The 20,702-nt window shown below is 39.4% G+C and overlaps 1 protein-coding gene across 1 annotated transcript in view; it reads left to right on the forward strand.

Moving 5' to 3' along the window:
- Positions 1 to 8,090: 8,090 nt before the first annotated feature.
- The window catches only part of gpc5a (glypican 5a), a 195,862-nt gene continuing 183,250 nt past the window's right edge, over positions 8,091 to 20,702 (forward strand). Inside the window, exons 1-2 of the mRNA XM_061741683.1 lie at positions 8,091 to 8,433; positions 10,998 to 11,159. Coding sequence (XP_061597667.1) covers positions 8,277 to 8,433; positions 10,998 to 11,159 — 319 coding nt within the window. The 5' untranslated portion in view covers positions 8,091 to 8,276. The remainder of the gene's footprint in view (positions 8,434 to 10,997; positions 11,160 to 20,702) is intronic.

Raw genomic sequence — 20,702 nt, forward strand, 5'->3', positions numbered from 1 at the left:
CCTCCCTGTGTCCACCCACCCCCCACCTCACTTCCATATGCAGAGGAACTACTGGCTTTGTGTGGGGGGTTGGGGGTCATGACTGAGCGCTTCCACTCCCACAGTGTGCCCAGAGGAGTTGAGAAGAGCTGCTATTCTGGTGTCATGGTGAGAGGTTGTCCGGTTATTGGTCAGTCCGAAGACGGAGGATTAAAGCTGAGATAAAATGTGCAAGACTTTATAAAGTGGACCAAAAATAACCACCTATTAGAGGACCTTCTGGTGATGTACAGTTTATAAAACATCACTATCACACAAGTGGAAGTGTGTAAGCTGCTGGGACATGAGCCCTCCATCGGTTGCGATAAAAGCCAACTTTAGACAACAGAAACTCCACTGATAGGGCAGCAAGCCCTTCCTCTTACAGTTGAAAACAACCATTTCTTTATAGTAGGCTACAGTATTTAGTTTGCTAGTTCCCTCTGCTGGCCAGCTCAGATATGGTATCATTTTCAGATATGTGCTTTAATTCACACAGTCCAACATACAGTATTTCAAAGAGAAAAACGAATTTGTCCTTCCGAAGATGAGTCACAGTTGGGTTTAAAGTGCCTGACTAATATATGTGACCTGTAGATGCATTTCATCGGACCTCTGTTATTTTCTTAACTGGCTCATGATTCAGAAAAATAGTGGAAAAAGAATACATTTATATGAGTGTTGAAGAGATTATCCCCAGTGTCTTTGTTATTAAACTCCATTATTAAAAGTCTGTAAAAACGCTTCTTTTGTAATTTACTGAGCAGTTTTTACATATGTATGCAATGAACAAAGACACCATTGGATGGATTTTCTTTTATTTGTTTTTAAAGCTACATGAGGCGCTCACCTGTAAATTTATGCTATAGAAGGAGAAATTAAAACATTTTTGTATTTTCTGTATTTAAAAATAATTGTAGCACAAAGGGAAAAAACGCATAAAGGAAAAGGAAATTAATTCCTTTGGACTCTAAATAATTGTTTAAGTGAGATCACATGGAAGGTTTAGAGGTGTGCTGTGTGTATTTCTGATGCTTAATGAGCAACAGAACTGCTAATGATTTTGTAATGTGTTTTAAACAAATTATATAAATACATTATTTGTGGCATTTTCCACAATTATGCCCCACCATTAGTGGCTATATTGTCTGCAGCTCAAAATGGTTCAAACATAGATGAAAACATTGTAGATTTGAAATAGAAAAAGACCTCAATGATGTTAAAATAATCTTTCAAACTGCATCTGATCCAGAAACAAAATTAAACACAAAACAAAGCAGAAAACAACAAAGTTTAGGGGCTCATATAATCAACACAGTCCACCTAAATCTCACTGTGCACAAATCAAATTGTTTAAATGATGGAAAAGATGGAAGAAGTCTTTTATAAAACTTCTGCTAGTAACAAAGAGTTTGCTGTTAAAGATGGAGAAAATAGCTATAAAACATTGCAGCAACTACTTATATTGTTGGTTAAATCTCTGAAACATGAACTAGTTTATTTTTAATCTGAGAAAAAAAGAGGACCAGAATATGAGTGTATTAGGAACTGAAATGTTATGAACTTAATGAATTTAGACAACTGTTTTAAGTTTAACCTTTAAAACAACTCTATTGAACGTTTAATCGGGTAAAATTGGCTTTGAAATAGTTTGAAGGCAAAAAACACAAATTTCAAAGACTATATGTAAAGACAAGTTTAATTAAAATAATAAACAATTACAAACAACTTATTAATTCATCAAAAACTTCTGATCAGTATCCTGTTATTTGCTTACATTTTCATGACATAAAATTATCATTTCAGTTGATGTGAAACAGCTGTTTAAAGTTACTTTGAAAATAATAATAGTATCAGCAATTTTGGGGGAAGTTATTGTAAGTAACTTGCAGTTGAATCAAGGTAGCACCTAAAATACAAATCGTGTTGTTCTGTTAATCATTAAACTACAAACATCCTTCTAAAAAGTTATGTCACCAACACTCTGATGCCACTTTTACTCAGTTTTGTCTTAAAGGACTATACGGACATCATAAATAATTGTTCATATATTAACTTCACTGCAAAAATAATGTTTATTCTTTTGATGTGAGTGCTGCTAAAATACATGATTTTGTTGTAGTTTAAAATGCATTATAGCATTAATCATTGCACCATATTTTTGCTGCTCTAGAACACAATATATAAATTACTTTATATTATATTTATGATAGAACTTACATCTGGTATTAAACAGGTTATTTTTGTAAAAATGATATATATTTATACAAATTAGTGTATAGCATAAAAAGTAAATACAGACATATAATTTATGTTTAGTTGTGGAAAGGGGGTGGGATTAAATACGTTTATACTTCCTCCCACTCCTTTTCGAACATGTAACTGAAATATGTGTTTTGATGTCGTTGTTTTTTTCTTTATGTGGTGGAATGCACACCTGTATTTGTTTTCTTATCTTTTTTCTTGTTTTTTATACATGTTCGAAATAAACAAAAACGAACAAACTTTATATGACTTTATATGACATCAGAGCATGGTTACAGCACTAGAGACGCTGCCTCTGGTCATATATCGCTCCCAGCTCCAAAAACAAATTCTTGCAAGCTTATTGTCATATATAGATCAATAGCTCTCTGGAATTATCTGCCTAAACATATCAAACAAACTGTAAATAACAAAATAACTTTCAAAAAACTTCCCAAAGAATATCTCACCAACTAAGAGAAGTATGTCCTCACATGTGGCTATGTCTTTCTGTTTATGTTAGTTTATTTGTTTGTACTCTGTGGATTATACTATTTGTCCGTATGTTCTGTGTCTGGTATTGTCTGTTATACAATCAGCCCTGTCTGATTGTCTTTGTTCTCTCTTAATTATTTTTAAAGTGTCTGTATTTTCTTCACTGTTTATCTGTATTACTGTCAAATGCATGTTTTTATCATTTTAGGTCTGTGCAGCCTGTCTGATGGTTTTGTTGTTGTTGTTTTTTCACTGTATGACTGCACTGTACTGTATTTTTATGTTCAGGACCCCAGGAACACTAGAGGCACATTTGTGTGCTTCTAATGGGGATCCTAAACTAAAACTGTAAAATATTTATTCTCTGAATAAGATGAGTGAAAATGACAGCTCGTTCCAGACACAGCGGATTAATGAGGTTATGTCATTTTTAACTCAAGAAGGGGAAACTTGAACAAATTCTATAATAAATGGCAACCGTTTATGGACTTTTTTGCGACAACGTAACCCCCCCCACACCCTTTTTCTTGTTTTTTTAAGATCTTTACTTTTTGTCTATCCTTATGTTTATGTGCCCAGTTAATTATTTCATACATAGACTAGAAAAATAGACTCTGTCTTTCTTTCTTTCTTTCTTTCTTTCTTTCTTTCTTTCTTTCTTTCTTTCTTTCTTTCTTTCTTTCTTTCTTTCTTTCTTTCTTTCTTTCTTTCTTTCTTTCTTTCTTTCTTTCTTTCTTTCTTTCTTTTTACTTGTTTTTTTTAAGATCTTTACTTTTTGTCTATCCTTATGTTTATGTGCCCAGTTAATTATTTCATACATAGACTAGAAAAAATAGACTATGTCTTTCTTTCTTTCTTTCTTTCTTTCTTTCTTTCTTTCTTTCTTTCTTTCTTTCTTTCTTTCTTTCGTTTTACTTGTTTTTTTTTAAGATCTTTACTTTTTGTCTATCCTTATGTTTATGTGCCCAGTTAATTATTTCATACATAGACTAGAAAAATAGACTATGTCTATTTTATTGTATTGTGTATCTCGTCTTGTTTTGTGTTATCGTTATTTGTTCTTAAAAAGTATGTAAATGTAAATTATCTGGTGCACATAACCATGTTCGTTGCAAAAAATATGAAACAAAAAAAAAAGATGAGTGAAAATATCCCTTTTTTTTAATTTAATTTTCCTATACGGATCACAGTACACATAAAATTATAAATCACAGGGACAGGCAAAAACAAGTCAAATTTGGCTAATTATAATTAATTGTGGCGCAGCAACAGGTCAGTTGCTTAAGTTTTCCTGTTAACAAAAGAGGCAGCTGAAGAATAAAACCGTGCTCAGAGATTAAGTTTCCCCATTCAGCTTCATTTACATTTACAAGCTTTCATTCCCCTCCAAAACTCAAACCCCACCATAAAGAGTGCATGCATTAGTTTGTTTTATTTGTAATAAGGCAGGTTTGATGTGCTTGTGTTTCAGAGCAGCAGCGTGGAGGCTGGTCTGGAGTGGGCAGCTCCTAGTGTATGTATGCTAATGGAGTTGGGGGTTGTACAGATATTTACGTTCCGCGGGAGCCGCCCTTCATTCACCCACATGGTCACCGACCGTCGCCTTCGCGCCACTTTCCCAGCCCGCAGAGCGTTTAAACAGCGTCTCCTGGGCCACACTTCTGCTCCAGAACCCACTAGGACTCCACTCCGCGGTGCTTCCTCTGGTAAAAGTTTCCGGGAGAGCCTCGGTGTTAGTGTGTCTGTGTTTGTCGGAGGTGAGACCATGAGAAGATGGTGGATGTTCTGCTGCTGGTGAGTGTTGCCGAGCAAGCCGCGTGTTTATCGGGGTTTGGGACTTTATTCCCTGTTTTTTTTAAAAAAGGAGAATAGAAATCGTTTTATTGTAGTTTATTTAACCAATTTTCAGCAATGCTTTAAAGGATGCGGCGGTGGTAGCTGCACATTAAGTCTTAAATAGGGTTTTTAGGCGATGAAAACAGTGTTACGTGAGGCGCATGGCAGCGCCATCGAGGGAGATTTGAAAAGCTCGCTGGGTCTTTTTGCTCCAATCCCGGGGTTTAAACACACCCAGCACCGGTGTGAGCACCGTCCTCCGTAGGGGGGGACCGGGGCTGTGATCGTGGGTGTTTGGTGTCTCTGTGCTGTGTGCGGGCTGGGCTGTGTGAGAGTTAAAGTACCAGAACAAAGCAGCAGCACATGGGGCAGCTGCAGGCCGCGCTAGCCCCGCTAGCCTAGCCGCACCACGTACACGCAAGGTGATTCATGGTACCGCGTCACACCGACGCAGAGCGCTACGCAGAGGCACCGGCGTACCCTACGGCGTAGGGGCTCCGCGTCGATTTAACGCGGGAGCATAAATCAGGCTTTAAAGAGTTGCTACGGCGTGGAAAGGGTGAACATTACAACATAAAAGCGGGCGTTTTGAATAGATGGGAGTTAATACTATGAATTCAACGGGGTTAACGTGGTGCACGCTTGTTTTTAAGCATTTTTGTGCTTGGGTTTGGGCTGGAGAGCGTCTTAAACTCTTATTTTGGGTTTATTTCCCGTTAATGTACAAGCCCTTTTATTTCCAACCATCACATTTCCCTCCTCCACCATGCACCGTGTCTCCTGCGGCCATGGCTGGACATGTTTTCATAAATACTCGGTCCCCGCTGCCCCGACCCCTCAAACCCCCTGAGATAACAGCCAGACTGTGTCTTTTCTCCCTCTGGCCACACGGTTACAGCTGTGGGTTTTGACGGTGTGGTTTTATCCGGGTTTGGAGGAGCGTGGTCGGCTCAGCTTGGCGCACTTCAGGCGCCATGTTAGAGCGGTGGGGGAGGGGTGAACAACAGTCCGTCTGCGCATGCGTCCCTGCGCTGCGGCGGCCGCGGGCCGCAGGTTCTGCTCATTCATGTTTTCACTGACCTCGTGCTCCTCGCATGAGCCGTGGACCGTGTTTGGGCCTCCACGATGCTCCACCGCCGCCAAAATGCAACCTTTTTTTAAGTTGATTATTGAAATTCGTCTAACAGGCTTGAGATTTAACTTGTTGCATTTTTTTTAACAAAATGTGTTTTATTCATTGCCCTAATGAGTTTACCCTGTTTCCCTGTCTTCTTTCAGATCAACCACAAGTTGCATGATCCCACACGTGGAGTAGTTTGATTCACCTTCCCTGTGGTGCTGGAGGGCGATGATGCTGTAATCTGTCTTGTGTATTGTCAAAGTGCTTACAGTGCAGGTAGTACAATGCAATACCTACTGCAGTGGAGGCACTTACAGCAATACCATGACACTGATGTGCAGGTTCTGTTGATGTTGTAATCATTTGAAGTACTGTCTTTGTGCTAAGGTGCATCTAGTGCAGATAGTGAAATAGACTAGCACCTACTGCCCTAAGTGCTCCTTCTGGCATAAGGGGCTGTGATATGCACCACCAGACCATTCTTAATTTCTAATTGGGCTCAAACATCTCGCAGTTCTCTGCTAGTTTTGCATAGTTGCACTACAAGAATAAATGAGTTGTGCAAATCTATGCAAAACTGATGGTGGCCTGCTTGCTCTCCTCCTGTTAAGATCTTTGGTTTTGGGGGTGTCACATCAAACACAACCTGAGTATACACACACTGCTTACAAACCAGGAGTTTTGGCCATTTCCCATCCAATGACCCCAGTTTCGCAGTACTAAAGTGCTTATAGTGCAGGTAGTGTTTTTCTCTCGATCTACTGCAATGTAAGCACTTGAAGTACTTCTAACTGTATCTTTTCTGGAGCCTGACGTGCATAATCGAGGACAAATCTGCTGACCGTCGCATGGTCAGTTTTGCTGGTTTGCATTCAGCTGTAACACATGTTTGCTGTGCAAATCCATGCAAAACTGACTACGTTGATGGGCTTTATTCTACGGAGTAGTGCTGCTTCTCATCGTGAACGGGTATTTGCACATGTTGATGTCCTCTCTTGTGCAGGTGGGGATTAGTAGCAATGCTGTACTCTTGAAGGTATTGCACTTGTCCCGGCCTGTAAAGGAGCGAGGAGATGAGGCCGATCACTATCGAGGTCTGCTCTGTAGCACTGACCTGTAAAGTTTTACTTGAATGAGATAAATGTTTTTTTTTTTTTTTTTACATTTTGTCACATTGGTTGGCTGTTAAGTTTTATTCTGTATATAAAAGTTTTGACTTTCTTTGAACAACATAAATAAATGGGATGGAAATTTAAATGTCTGGTGTTTTATTTTGGGTAGCTTTTAGTTTGGGAGTTTGAATTGTTCATGGGTACAACAGTTTCGGTATGAAGTTGGTTCCCATTTACAGCTTTTTTTTTTTTACTACAAAAACAACGTACTAGAGATGAAAGCTCTGTTGTATTGCAATAGTCTTAATGCCTCATGGCAGCTGCAATCTTAAATTTTCTAAATTCTGTGGTTAACAAAATGTATACGGCATAGGAGATTTCTTGTATATCTAAATCCTGCATTTTATTTGGTTATGCTCTTATGTAAATGTAATAAGACGTACTTTGTCAGAGGGTAAGCTCCACCATACCCCTGACTTTTTATACACGTACTATAGATATGTTGGAATTAAGTTTATTCCAGTTCAAATTGGAGTCTTAAATGTTGTACATTAGGAAAGATTGGCTTTGAGTACAAATTTGGGTGGAACCGCGTTGTCAGTAGATCTATAATTGAAAATATCTGAGGAAGTGTCAATCTACATTTACCCTTCTGTCGAACATCTTTTCATCAGTTTAATTCATTTAGAGGTCCTAAACTCTGGAACAATTTAGATATGTCTCTGAGGTCCACATTGTCATTTATATCCTTCAAAAAATTGCTGAAAAAACATCTCATGTCCTAATTTTTCAATGTATTCTCTATGTATCCTTGTTTTCTTTTCATGTTTATAATTAGAGTTTTCCTGTGTTTGTACATATGTTTACAGTAGATGACGGGGGTGGAACTCTGTACAAGCCCTCTGGGCTTCGTTCCCTCCTTGCACTATTTTTTTTTTTTTTTAATTGTGCTAAATAAATAAATACAAAAATACAAATACAAGTTGCAGTAAGTGGCATGATTTTTTCTGATATGGTGTAGATTTTTTTTTAAATAAAAGTCCTGTTACGGTTTAAGGGTGGCATTGTGGTTGAATAGGGGGCCCAAATAAAGATGCTTGTAAACATGACACTACTGAAAAGAATATGGAGTCATCGTTCAGGGGGCTCCGGTAGATGGCGCTGTCGGGCTGCTGTCCTGCCGGGGATCAGCAGTGAGTCTCGGGCAGGTAATAGGACGGTACCGCCTCTGCTGCTGGTCCAGCCTGGACCACTTTAGACTAGTCTCACTGCAACCCCGGCTCTGGCTCAGCAGCACAGTTTAAAGGTTTAGGTTTAGGACAGGACTCCACGTGACCCGCCCCGGTGTTTGAAGCCTGGGATGTGGACTCACCTGAGACCTGCCGGCGTCTGTTCACAAGAGAAACTTTCAAAGAGGCTCCCGTTTGTTGGGAGCCTGAACTGGGGATTGTATGAAAATGACTCCGCCGTGGACGAGCTGCGTGTTTCTGCTCGCGTGTTGCTGCCGGTCGCTGCACGGAAGCTCCAGCAGCTGCGAAGAAGTGCGGAAAGTTTTTGTACTTCGGGGGATTGGACCAAATCAGTTATTGCCTCCAAATCCTGTTACAGGTACGCGCAGCAGATGCACATGTTTTTTTTTCTTCATTTGCATTGTCACAGCAACTACTGCTTGAGAGAAATCAAACATTTCAAGAAGACTATCTGTTATAGTTTTATTTGTTTATTTATTGAGATCCCCATTAGCTGCAGCAGAAACTGAAGCTATTCTTCCTGGGGTCTTAACAAAAATAATGCAATACAAAAGAAAACAAATTAGAGAAAAGAACTTAAAAAATAAAAAAATACATATGTATACTCACATATATACATACACACACACATACTCATATCTATTATATAATAACACTACTATGCAATAATACCATATCTCATGTACTAAAACAATCATATTACATATCCAACTATTCCATACCGAAACCATTACTTGGATAGATGTTTTTTAAGTAGTATTCTGAATTGATTATTGTTAGAGTTTTACATGATTGGGTAAAGAATTCCATTCTTTCATTCCTCTATACAGGACTGTACGTTTGATGGCATTAGATCTAACCTTAGGTAGTACAAAATTTCCAACAGTTGCATGTCTAGTCTTGTGACAGTGATTTTCTGCACTAAAAGAGAGGTTTTCAAACAAATCATATGGCTTTTTTAAAACAGATATGATTCTTATCACAATCAACAGTGAGTATATGAGTCTGTCTTTGACCAATAACCAGTTGAGTTTCTTGTGCATAGAGATGATATTTGTCCTGTTGTCGCACTTGAGAATAGTGGTCTCTTTGAATATGCGTTTTAAAACCTTTTAGTGCGTGTGCAGTTATTGTAAGGTATGGCATTTTGTAGTAGAAGGATAAACTTATTTTTATCTTGAACTTTTATGTAATGAATACAACAGGTTTATTTTTTACATGTTTGCTGATCAGCCTGTAAAACATATCAGTCATTGTTCATGGGATTAACAACGGTGCTATTTTAACCTCATGACACTGGAAACTAAAGCTGCTGAGATTATTTGTTTGGTCCAGACTAAAAAGAAACTCTCCTCCCTCCTCTTGGTGTTTACAGCAGATAAGTGGCTTGTAGGGATAAATGGGAATTATTGTGTGTAAAGTTAGGTAAACTCGGGCTCACTTGGCTTTCTAAACGCCAACCATGGTAATTCTATGTAAAGAGTTGAGGGGTGAATGCTGGGTGTGGATATTTGATGTGGGCTGTCGTTGACTGTGTTGCTCTTGGATAAATCAAACCCAGCACTGTTGCCTGCCATCCTGCCACAAAGCAGCCTATAAACTGCACCACACATTTACCCAGTATGGGTGGAAGCGGATACAATTGAAAGAAAAACCTCAAATACATCCCAGTTAACCTCTGTTTAAGTGCTGTCCCCCCTCAAGCTCCTTAAATGAGGGTTTGTGGACGTGTTGATGTGAGTCCCCAGTGTTTCATGAATGCAAACTGAAAGATGCTTTTCCTGAGATCAAGGTTCTCCTAGTTTAATCCAGGTTAATCTAGTGAAGCATATCAAATGTAAACTGGGAGATACTGGTTGGTATAGTTGATGTCTCAATGTGATGTTAGCGGTTATCTATAATTGAGTCTAAGCTTGTGTAAAACGGCCTCCGGAAATCCCAGAAATCTGAAAGATTTTCCCACTTTTAACACAGCCGGTTTTTGATAAGAGTTCACGAACTGCCTTCAGCTTCCGTCAGAAATGTGAAAAGTGAGTAGTTTCCCCTCAACCAAAAATGTCCCTGTCTGCAAGGTGGGGATTTGAAATAGGTCTGGGATGCACTTAGGCTGAAAAAGCAAGACCTGGGGCACTTTCATGTTCTCTTATCTGGAAGACTTTGAATTCCAGCTTGTGTGCCATCGCCCGCTCCGCTCTGCTCGCTCTTGCACCTCGCAGGGAGCTCATTTCTGGCAACAGTCTGCACACACTCTGCCTGGGCATGTTCTGAAAGGTCTTTCCAGAGTTTTGGGTGTCCTTTAAGATGTTTTGATTCAGCTGGATTTGTGCAGGTTACTCATACATTTTCATAGGGGAAAATTCAAGACATCCTCCGACTGAGGTGATAGCTCTTTGATCCACATCTCTCAGAATTTAGACCTTTTGATTTTACTGCTCCTTTTGTGTGCTGCCAGACAGATGTCTGTGTGACCTTTCAACTAACGTTTTATGAATCTCCTTTGCAAATATAGACTTAAAAAATCATCTGCATCATCTGAATGATGCTTTATATCTATCTTTCATGATGTAGACATGCTCTGCCTCTGACCTGCTTCTGTGGTGGCGATCATCAGTGGGTGAGCTTATCACTTTTGTCCAGAAACTGGAGAGTCAGAGCTGTAGTGGTTTCCCCGTAGGCTTTTATTAACGAAATAACGACTTAAATGTCACAACAAATATTAGATAAACATTTCATCTGGTTGATTTAAAAGGTTTGTTCATCCAATATGTGCTAAATATGAAAGCATCATTTGCCTTATCTGCAAATATATCGGAAATAAACACTTCAGTTGTCAAATCTCATTAAAGAAATGGAATAAAGATGGGAACATAGCTCCCCTTCTACTTTTTAATCCTTTAATCCTTGAAACCTCAAATCTTTAAGGTTCAGATCTTCAGGTGTGTACGTCCAAGAACTTGACGTGCTGCACTAAAAAGATGGAGGAGAAGTACCAGGTGGCGGCCCGGAGAGACATCCAGAACCTCCTGCAGACATCCAGCTCCACCCTCAAAACCATGATATCACGCTACGTGGCTGCTTTTCAAGGTAATTGCTTTCCGCCTGTTTAGACTTCACTGCAGTAACTTTGTAAACACACGCTGAGTGCAAATGTTTATCCTGTTCATGTGCTGTGTATATGTTTGTGAGTCCGAGCTTGAGTACACGTCGGGGACTCTGGGTTTATGTGGGTGTTAATCTCAACTTCAGAGCGAACAGAGCTGTGTCTGTCCTTCCCGACCCACTCCCAACATTTGATCTTCAGGTTAGATGTGCTCTCCTGCCGGCTCCTGTCAGAAGCTTGGGAGATTGTAGGGATAGATGTTTGTCAGGGATATTAAACGGAAGTAACTATTAATAACTTCTCTTCGTGTCAAAAAAGGTCCAACTCCATATCCTTAAATAAAAGCCTAGTTTTTAGAATGCCGGAGAAGAGTCACCCCCAGCGTGACACATGTTTCAACAGACGGAGGAGGCCATGAGTGTCTGTGTTTGTGTTGTTTTCCATTCCTCTCATCTTTTCACTCTACAGACGCTTGCAGGCAGCGACTTGCCCCTCCGTTTGTGCTCTGCCTGCCCAGCGTGGCTCGCCTCTCTCTCTAGCTGATAGCCATCATATGATGGCTAAAAATGGGTGGGCAACAAATACTGAGCTTATGACCTGAACGCACGGTCTCAGGCGTGTCATTAAGCCAATTCACTTTAACGATGCCTTTGAGTTAAAAGACAGGCTGTTATCCTCCCCCGAAACTCGAATGATTTATAGGAGAGTCTCGCATGATGACAGTGTTTTAGTTGCGGTTTGAAGGGGCAATGCCCTGTTTTTGTTGTCAGATGTTTCATCTGCTGGTTCAGACTTTGAACTTGAAATAAAATCCTTAGAGTGACATCACCTCACAGGTTTTTGAAGCTTGACCCATCTAAAATGCTGTTATGACCAAGTTGCAAACATTTATTACATCATTAAAATACGAGGCTGGTGCTCTTTGATCAACTTCATTTTGCCACATCACTAACTACTGGAAATGTTAACATTTTTTAATATATGAAACAAATGTCTGATTTCAATTAAATAATTCACTTTTTTTTTTTTTAGCAAACATTAGGCACGCAGGAGTAAATATACTTCTTTTCATGTTCTGACTAGTGGTCTTTGATGATTGTTTCCAAATGAACCATCTGTTTATTGCAGTTAATATCTTAAATAACAAATTTCAAATAAGAAACAACTTTATTCTGTAGTGTAGGATAACAAGAATGTAATTTTGTGCTTAAATTCTTTGAAGTTGTGTTTTCTTCCCACCTCTTGAGGTTCTTGTATCGGTCGATGTAACGGAGGCTTTGATCAAACAGGCCTGCAGGAGCCGGGGGCTGTTTGAAAACACGCGCTAAATGAACGGCGCTCACAGGGTTTGGTCTGTGGAAGGGCAGCCGGTGGTCGTTCCTGCCAAACCAAACAGAGTTCCCCGTTAACATCAACTCCCATCAGTCAACAAACACTGGTTGCTGTTTCCAACATCCAGCCTGCATGACACGAGTGGCAACAGACCTTCACTCATTCAAGTAACAACTTAGAATCGCAGCTGCAGTATAACTCATCTGATCATTATATTTATTGAATCATTATGTCTTAGAAAATTGCAACAAAAATCTCTGGTGTAGTACTAGGGGTATTTTTTTTCCCGTAGTTCCTTCTCTGCGATGGCGAGAGCCAGAGCTGAGGTTGTGGTGTGTGATCGTCGCTGTTGGTCTGCTTGTCTTTCCCAATTTCTCAGTTTTTCTGCAGACTCCAAATATGCACAACAATTACCCATAACATGAAAACCACAGATAAGTAAAGAGAGTAGTGCTGCTCATCTTCTGCTGGGAAAACCTCCATCCTGGCACTGATGTAGATTTTTTTTTTTTGACATACACTGAAACTTTTGCTGAAACCACTAGTTTCCTGTATATGCATTTTAACAGTGTACAGGATTGTGACAAGCTGGATCATGAACCAATGATATATATATTTTTTCCTTTGTCCTGAACTTAATGACATTGTTATGGTGCTGAAACCGAGCCATACAATAAGAAATTCAAGGTTCAATTCCCGCCGAGGACGCAGTGGGTTCTGAGTGCCTGTTAAGTTCCCACATGACTTCAGCACCCCTGGTTGGCGAAATGGCTTTTCTGTGTGGAGTTTGCATGTTCTCCCTGTGTTCTCTTGGGTAGCTAATGTGAGCTACACCCATAAAATGGGAAAAAAATCGGGATAAAAATATTAAAAAAGGAAACATGACTTGAAACATGATATCCAAGAGAGGAAACAACTGAAACCCTGGTCTGCAGGAGTTATGTCCCTCAACTTAATCACCTTCCATCTCTCTGATGAACCCTGGATACCTTTTCATAGGTCTCAATGCTATTGGAGGCGTTCCTCCCCTCTGATGTGTAAACATTACAGCATCTGCAGTCAATTATGTCCATAAACACCTTTTAATACGTTTTTTTTACCAAAACACACAACTCAGAAAGTACATAATACCACCATCTCATTTTCGTTTGGCGACTGCCTTTTTGTAAACCTGTCAGATTTGTAAGGTAATGCAGCATTATAGACAAGGATCAGGGCAGAATTATCCAGCCTCCTCATCATTTTCTTCAACCGACTTCCCATCATGCTGCACTTAGAGTACCTCAGAGTTTGTTTAGAGTAAAGCTGTAATAGCGATTTTCAAAAGAGGTTCATCCCAAGTAGACGTGGGGGGTAAGTGGAGGATCTGCCTCCAATCTATTAAAGCTGGCTGCTTTGAACAGAGGTGTAATGGCTGTAAAGGTTGTTTTTTCTTTCTTTTTTCATCATATATTAACAAAATACCTCAGAGTATTGTCTCCTTTGGAAAAATATGCCAGCTTTTACAGTAGAAGCTTTCCTGGCATCGACACAACTGTCCTTTTTCTAACTGCACAGCAATTAATCGGCACAGTAATGAAACACACACGTTGAGAGCATGGTGGCTGGTTAATATATAAATTCAATAACAAGCCACCTGCTTTTAACAAAGAAAAAAAGAAAAGCAAGGAAAATAAACTGGTAAAATGTTGATGTTAGCCCTTAAAAACCTTAACAAAACACACAAGAACTGAACTGACAATTTAGCCTAAAGATTTACTGAGGGCGTATGTGACAGAGGAATTACTTTTCGTTTGTCTTTCTCCTACTCTAACCTAGTGCCCAGTACCCATAACCCCCAGGGAGCCTTTAGGAATATTTGATCTGACATCATCTATACCTAGAACTTCCACGGGGGCCATATTTTAGAAAATAATACACATGACACTGATACACATTCCTAAAAATGTCTACATCCAAACATGTACTTTCTTCAAAGAGATCGGCGTGACTAACAAAACAAATGTCTAAACATAGACGACAAATGCCAACGGTGCTAAAGTTGCAAATTCAACCGAATCACCTGATCCAGACCGTCCATCTCCTCCTGTCATTGACGTAAACCTGTGTTGATAAAAGTCGGCACTTGTTCAAATGTTAATTCAGACCTGTTGGCTTGCAGTCAACATTGTCTGCCAAAAGACACACACACACACACACACACACACACACACACACACACACACACACACACACACACACACACACACACACACACACACACACACACACACACACACACACTTGAAAATCCAAGCCACCCAGGCGGCTTTGTTCTGTGTGGCAGTAGATGTTTTAAGAGCTTTTTTCACACGGAAAAGTTCTTAGATATTAACAGAGAGGAAACGTTTACCATTTCGCTGCTCATTTGCAAACAAAAGAGTAACAAACCAAGCCTTTAATCAGTGGTTCAGATCCAGCACTTGTTCAGCGATGCTGAATTGATGTGAGCGGATTGTTTTCTTTGTCGTCTTGTGGGACGGTGGGGTTTGTTTTGAGTTGTCTGAGATGGTAAGGGCAGTAGAAAAGGGGCCATCAATCTTACAGATCCTCTCCAGAAAAAAAAAGTATTTTATGTCTTCATGTGTTCGCAATATTCCTGTTCTGCTTCACAGTTCACAAGAATTACAGTATGTGGTGTAGAGGAGGTGAACAGGCAGGAGAGATTTATCTTCCGCTGGGCGGGTTGGGGGGATTGCAGAAATACGAGTCCTGTAATGATTGGCAGCCTGCACTGTAATTTTAGAGACAACAGAGGATACGTAGAGTGGATAATGCACAGCAACCACAAACAGGCAGGAGGAGGAGTTAAAAGAGGGTCAGCTAATGTGGTCATTTGTCTTGTGCAAAGCCTTCAATTAGGCTTTATATGATGCATCTGAGGGAGAGGAGGCGAGGAAGGAAGCTGAGTAACTGTTTCAAACTCTCAGGAGATGCAGAGAAATCATACTAATGCATAAAATGTCCAAATAAATGTTTCATTTCTTTCATTTTTTCCTGGGAAACTTGCATCCTTTGGTTTTTGGCTTTGCAATGTTTAATTTAGCATCTCTATTTAGGAATAATGACAACTGCTTGACCAGGTGAGTAACTCAAATTGTATAAACTGAATAGTGTTTCAAAGGGCAGCTCATCATACAGTGAAGGGTTCATTGCGCTTTTTTTCTTTTCTTCAGTAAAATGAGCTGCAACATTTGAATATTTTGTCTTGTAACAAAAAACTTGAAAGGATGAGGATAAACTGAATACATACTGTCAGAAAATGGCTTTTGAGTGCTCCGGCATATCACTCTTTTTCCTACCAGCGTCTGGTTTGTCAGTAAGCCTCTCAGGACTGCATGTTTTCATTCTGCAGTATTGAGGTTTCTGCACTTTCTCCACACAACACACAGATATGCAGTCTGCTGAGCAGAGCTTCAGGGGAGACTTTTTGTTCTTGTTCTTCTTCTTTTTTTTTCATCCCATGCAGTTTTGTCTCACATCCATGGCAACCAACCTGTGCAATCCAGTGCCCCGTTGGGCAGGAGTCACATAAAAGCCAAACGGGACGCACAATGAATCAGCTGTTAAGATGCCTGAGGTTACTTGATTTTGTGTAGAGAGCAGTCAAGAAAAACTCCCTGCAGCTGTGGTCTTTAGTTGTACTTAAATTGAATTCAGCAGAAACAAACATTCCTCTAAGCTCACATTCAGTAGAGGTGAAACAAATGTCCTTACAGTATCAAGATAAGCTTTTTTTATGTTATTTTCTGTGTGGCCAGATGGATGATGTGCAGTGGCTCAAAATTTTCATATAAAACACATGCGAAGTGCAGAGATGAATGTATCGTTTCTATTAATCAACACATAAATGTAGTATTTTGCGCAGTGCCATGTGTGCAGTTACTTCCCGGAGTCTCCGTGGGGTATACAGTAAAGCAAGATAAATGGGTAAATGAGGTTAGTCGAGTCTAAAGCCAATATTTCCAAAGGCAAGAACGTGGCTCTGTTTTAAAGTATCTAGATCACCATGGTAACTTCACCCGAACTCACAGCCTGTCCCTGGAGCAAGCTATATTCAGAGTTTAAGATTAAAATTGTCTGTAAAATCCTTCGCTCCTTCTGTTTGTGCCTGATCAAACTCTGCTGGAGCAGGACTGAAATATCATCAGACAGAAGTACTGGATGTTGTTTCACCCTGTAACTGAACTGGAGACTCCCCATTGATGCTGAATATTTCTGTGAACTTGTAATTTGTTTTAAGCTTATTATTTTCAATGATAAGTTTTATATTGATGCTCTATGCAAGAATATCGATTGGAAATGTATTTGTGTGTGTGCGTATGTGTTCTGCAGTGTGCACCGTTGTTCTGGAGTTTTGCTGGAATAAGCTGGTCGTAGTCATAGTAAATAATGAGTAACCTGCAACTCTCACGCCCTGATAGCTACCCACTCAAAAACAAGGGTTACCCATCGGATTGTTGAATGACTGACAGAACACCAGCTGACCTTCTGACTTTCTGACACTCAGTGAATTTTAATGCTGATTTTATTTGCCAAATCTAATCATAATACAATGCTGATTCATTGTTTTGGAATATGCCAAATATCAAAATCCGCTGAGCTGTACGTAATGCCTCTAAAGGAGCTTTGCAGGCACAATTACACTATGTTACTATGGTAAATATGAAGCCATAACAGAACATGTTTTTATACCTTGAGACAATTTACTGACAAATCCATTCTAAACTGTTACTGTCAAATGTAATTCAGATTATACAGTAGTTTTGCTCAGAACATATTCATTCATTTGAATTCAGGAAAGTCCAACAGTTCCTCAGTTGTTTGATTTGCAGCAGCTTTGCATAACCTTCTTTTCTTAAGAATGAAGTGTCAGGAGATCTGTGAAATTTATGCAGAAAAAAGTCAAATGATGCACGCCGTGTCCTGTTAGCATGTGAATGGCACGGAGTCTGAAGCAGGAAGTTGGGATAACTGTCATTGCTTGTTTGTAAATTTAACACTTACATAAAGTGAGTTAATTTGTGTTTTTATGACGTGTTAATTTACGCCAGATTACATTAACTGAGAAGAGCAGAGTCACTTTTACCACATCTATTTCTTAAAAAGTGCAAAACAGTAGAATTAAATTTTAAGAAAAACATATGTATAAAAATATTAACATGTTTCAAAACATGTATTGCCTCCTTGTGCAGTTTACTGACAGTTTGTATTTTGTATTATATATCACCAACAAAAATAAAAATGAGCAGGCGCTAGGATACCAAAATTAATCTGGAAGCCTCCAGCAGTTCGACATGACCGCTTGATGTGAAATCTGCGAATGACTCTTATAAAGTTAATGCTCCTGCTATTTGAATGTCTGCGGCATGCAGCTGTTGTGACCATTAACACTCTGCGGCTTGCGGTCTTCCTTCCAGTCAGGGTATCATTTTGGTTTTGAGTTTGGGACGAAAGAGAAAACGTTAAGTCAACTTGAGACACAGGAATCCGGCAGACACAGACAGTCAGCATTGGAACATAATTGTGAGCTTCTGTTTTGTTGGGAGCTCATGTGGAGCTGATTTATGCAGGATTCAACAGGCAGGGCTGGCTGCTGGTACCGCTCAAGTGGAGAGCCACCCTGTTGTTGTCGGGAGTTGCGATTAACACTCATAAACGCCAGTTGTGTTTTTGTTTGCCAGTGTTTAAAGGATGCACTGCACTTTTTCTTTGTCTTTTTTACTTTATGAATTGAAAGGGAGTAAAGTTGAGTGGCAGTGGCCCCTCAGCTTGAGTGAGAAGAGACTGCTCTCGGTTATTGGATTAGTGCAACGCACATTCAGCCAAATGAGGCGCACGCAGCTCATTTAGCTGAGGAGATGTGTAATGCACTTTTTTGTGGCAGAGTTTCTCTTTCAGCAGATAAATTCTGTTAAAGTCCGATGAACTCACCACTGAATTGGCTAACGCCTACGTAAACCTCAACATCCTGGGTTTGGATCCAATAAAAAATATTTTTGATCTGGTTGAAGCGCAGACAAAACGAATCACGTAACAGTCATACAGCAAGCTCGACTACCTTTGTGCTCCTGTTCTACTTACCTCTGAGGTCATTTCATTCACATTAAAACACTAACCCTAATCCTATAACTCGACATTAGTATGAGTGGCATCTGCTTAAAACACAATACTCTCAATTTCTCCTCCTCATGAGCTCCTACAGATTCCTCTTTATTTTTGAGACTTGCAAGAGCCAATTTTAGTTTTTAACAAGCTGAAATGTTTTACGTTCTGGATCAAACAAGTGTGGTATAAACGAGACCGTTGCTGCTTGTAGTTTTTAGAAAACTAAATGCCTTAGTTTATCTAATTTCGTTAAGTCACGACTGAATAGGTTTTTTTTTAATTTGATGATTTCCCCCATGTGTTGGTTGACAAAGTGGAGACTCCTCAGAGACTCACCTTTTTATTCACACAAACACACAAAACATCCGTGGTACCTGCTATTATTTTTTTGTAATTACCAAAGTCTTTTAATTAGGAGATATTTAGCAAATAAGTATTCCAAAAGCAGGGTTAAAGCAGCCCTTTCTTTTATAACCAACGTCTCCTTTGCCACCCATAATCCACCAAGAATCTTTAGTTCAAAGCAGGGAGCTCTTACCAAAGACAGATATTGCGCTGTGACCAGGCCTGAGCAGCTCCGCATCACTGACTTCTGCAAAACAGTGTTGTCTTCCAGTAAAATTTCTATGTTGGTCACAAATTGGCTGCTCGCCTTAGTCAGGGAAAATATGTTCCTTTTTATAGGACTCTGCACTTGAGGATCTTTTGTCTTGGAAATGAACTTTCCTTATGTTAAACTCAAAAATAGTGCAGTAGAGGCTCTTTGGTTTCTCTGTAAAAACTGTGGCATTAAAGAACAGTTAAAGGTGCAGGAATGAAGTAAAAAGATATGAGTTTTGCACTTCAGTTCTGCGTGATTATAGGTCTAATGTGCAATGACTATTGCAGTGACTAACTTCTAATTCTTCAACTTATTTCTGCCGTACACTAGTGCATATTTGTAAGGACCTTATCATCTTTTTTGATTTAAATTCTGAAGTTTATCTGGAATAACTATTATTTATAATTTTTATTATTTATTAATTATTTGTCTGAAAAAAAGAACTAAAAAACTCATAATCTTTCTTTCAGTTGGTTGTTTTGAGGTATTTCCTCATATTAGAGGAATTATCACGCAATTGTGCATGAATTAACAATTCCCATCAGATGGAGTCATATTAACCTGAATGGTGAGTTGTCACTTGAAGGGTTGACGACATTTTGTGAAGAGTTTTAAGACTTTGAAGTGATACACTACTTTTCATTTCCATAATTGCTGTGAGTGAGCTGTCTCTGCTGACACATAGATAAGTAGCTGCTGAAATTCTTGCCCTTTTCAGGATGAAATGAAATATCTCAGTTCTATTTTAGCCTTTCATCTTTCAGTTTTAGTTAAGATTTCAGTCTAACCATCACTGTGGTTTATGATTTAGTGGAAACTTCAGCTGTTATTTGTTCACTAATGAACCATTCATTTGTAATTAAGGAATACATTTTAGTTATAATTTGACTGCAGGAAGGTTTAATGAGCCATTGGGCTCTTTTAGGAAGTCTTTTCCTCAAACTATAACATTTCAGCAACAGGGACCAGGACTTCTGGGGTCCTTCTAGGGATGCAGGTTGTTTTGGGAATATAACCTGGACTATTCAGGGTGGGGCTTGCAGTGCTGGACATTTATAATTTGCTGGAGTATTTGACTCATTCTTGTCTCTTTCCATCTTTTCTTTCTTAGTCAAGTCAAGTTTTTCATAGCAACTTCTGTTGGCTTGTTTTCCCTCTGTAGGGGTCCCCACAACAGATCATTGTGTTCTGCATATTGATTTGGCCCTGGTTTTACGTCAGGTGCCCTTCGTCCATCATTCCCATATATCCCAACTTGGGATCAGCACTCTGGGAATATTAGCTTACGACCTCAGAATTAAAGTCATCTCAGTCTCAATCTTTACAAAAAAATGATATTAAATAAAATCTGTTAAATGTAAGTTGTACTGTAACAGTCTGAAGTGATTTCCTGGTACAACAGTCTGAAGGAGCAGGGATGCAGGTGCTCCAGCGATGAGTATCGAGG

This window comes from Cololabis saira, chromosome 2 (genome assembly GCF_033807715.1).
Source record: "Cololabis saira isolate AMF1-May2022 chromosome 2, fColSai1.1, whole genome shotgun sequence".
NCBI lineage: Eukaryota > Metazoa > Chordata > Actinopteri > Beloniformes > Belonidae > Cololabis > Cololabis saira.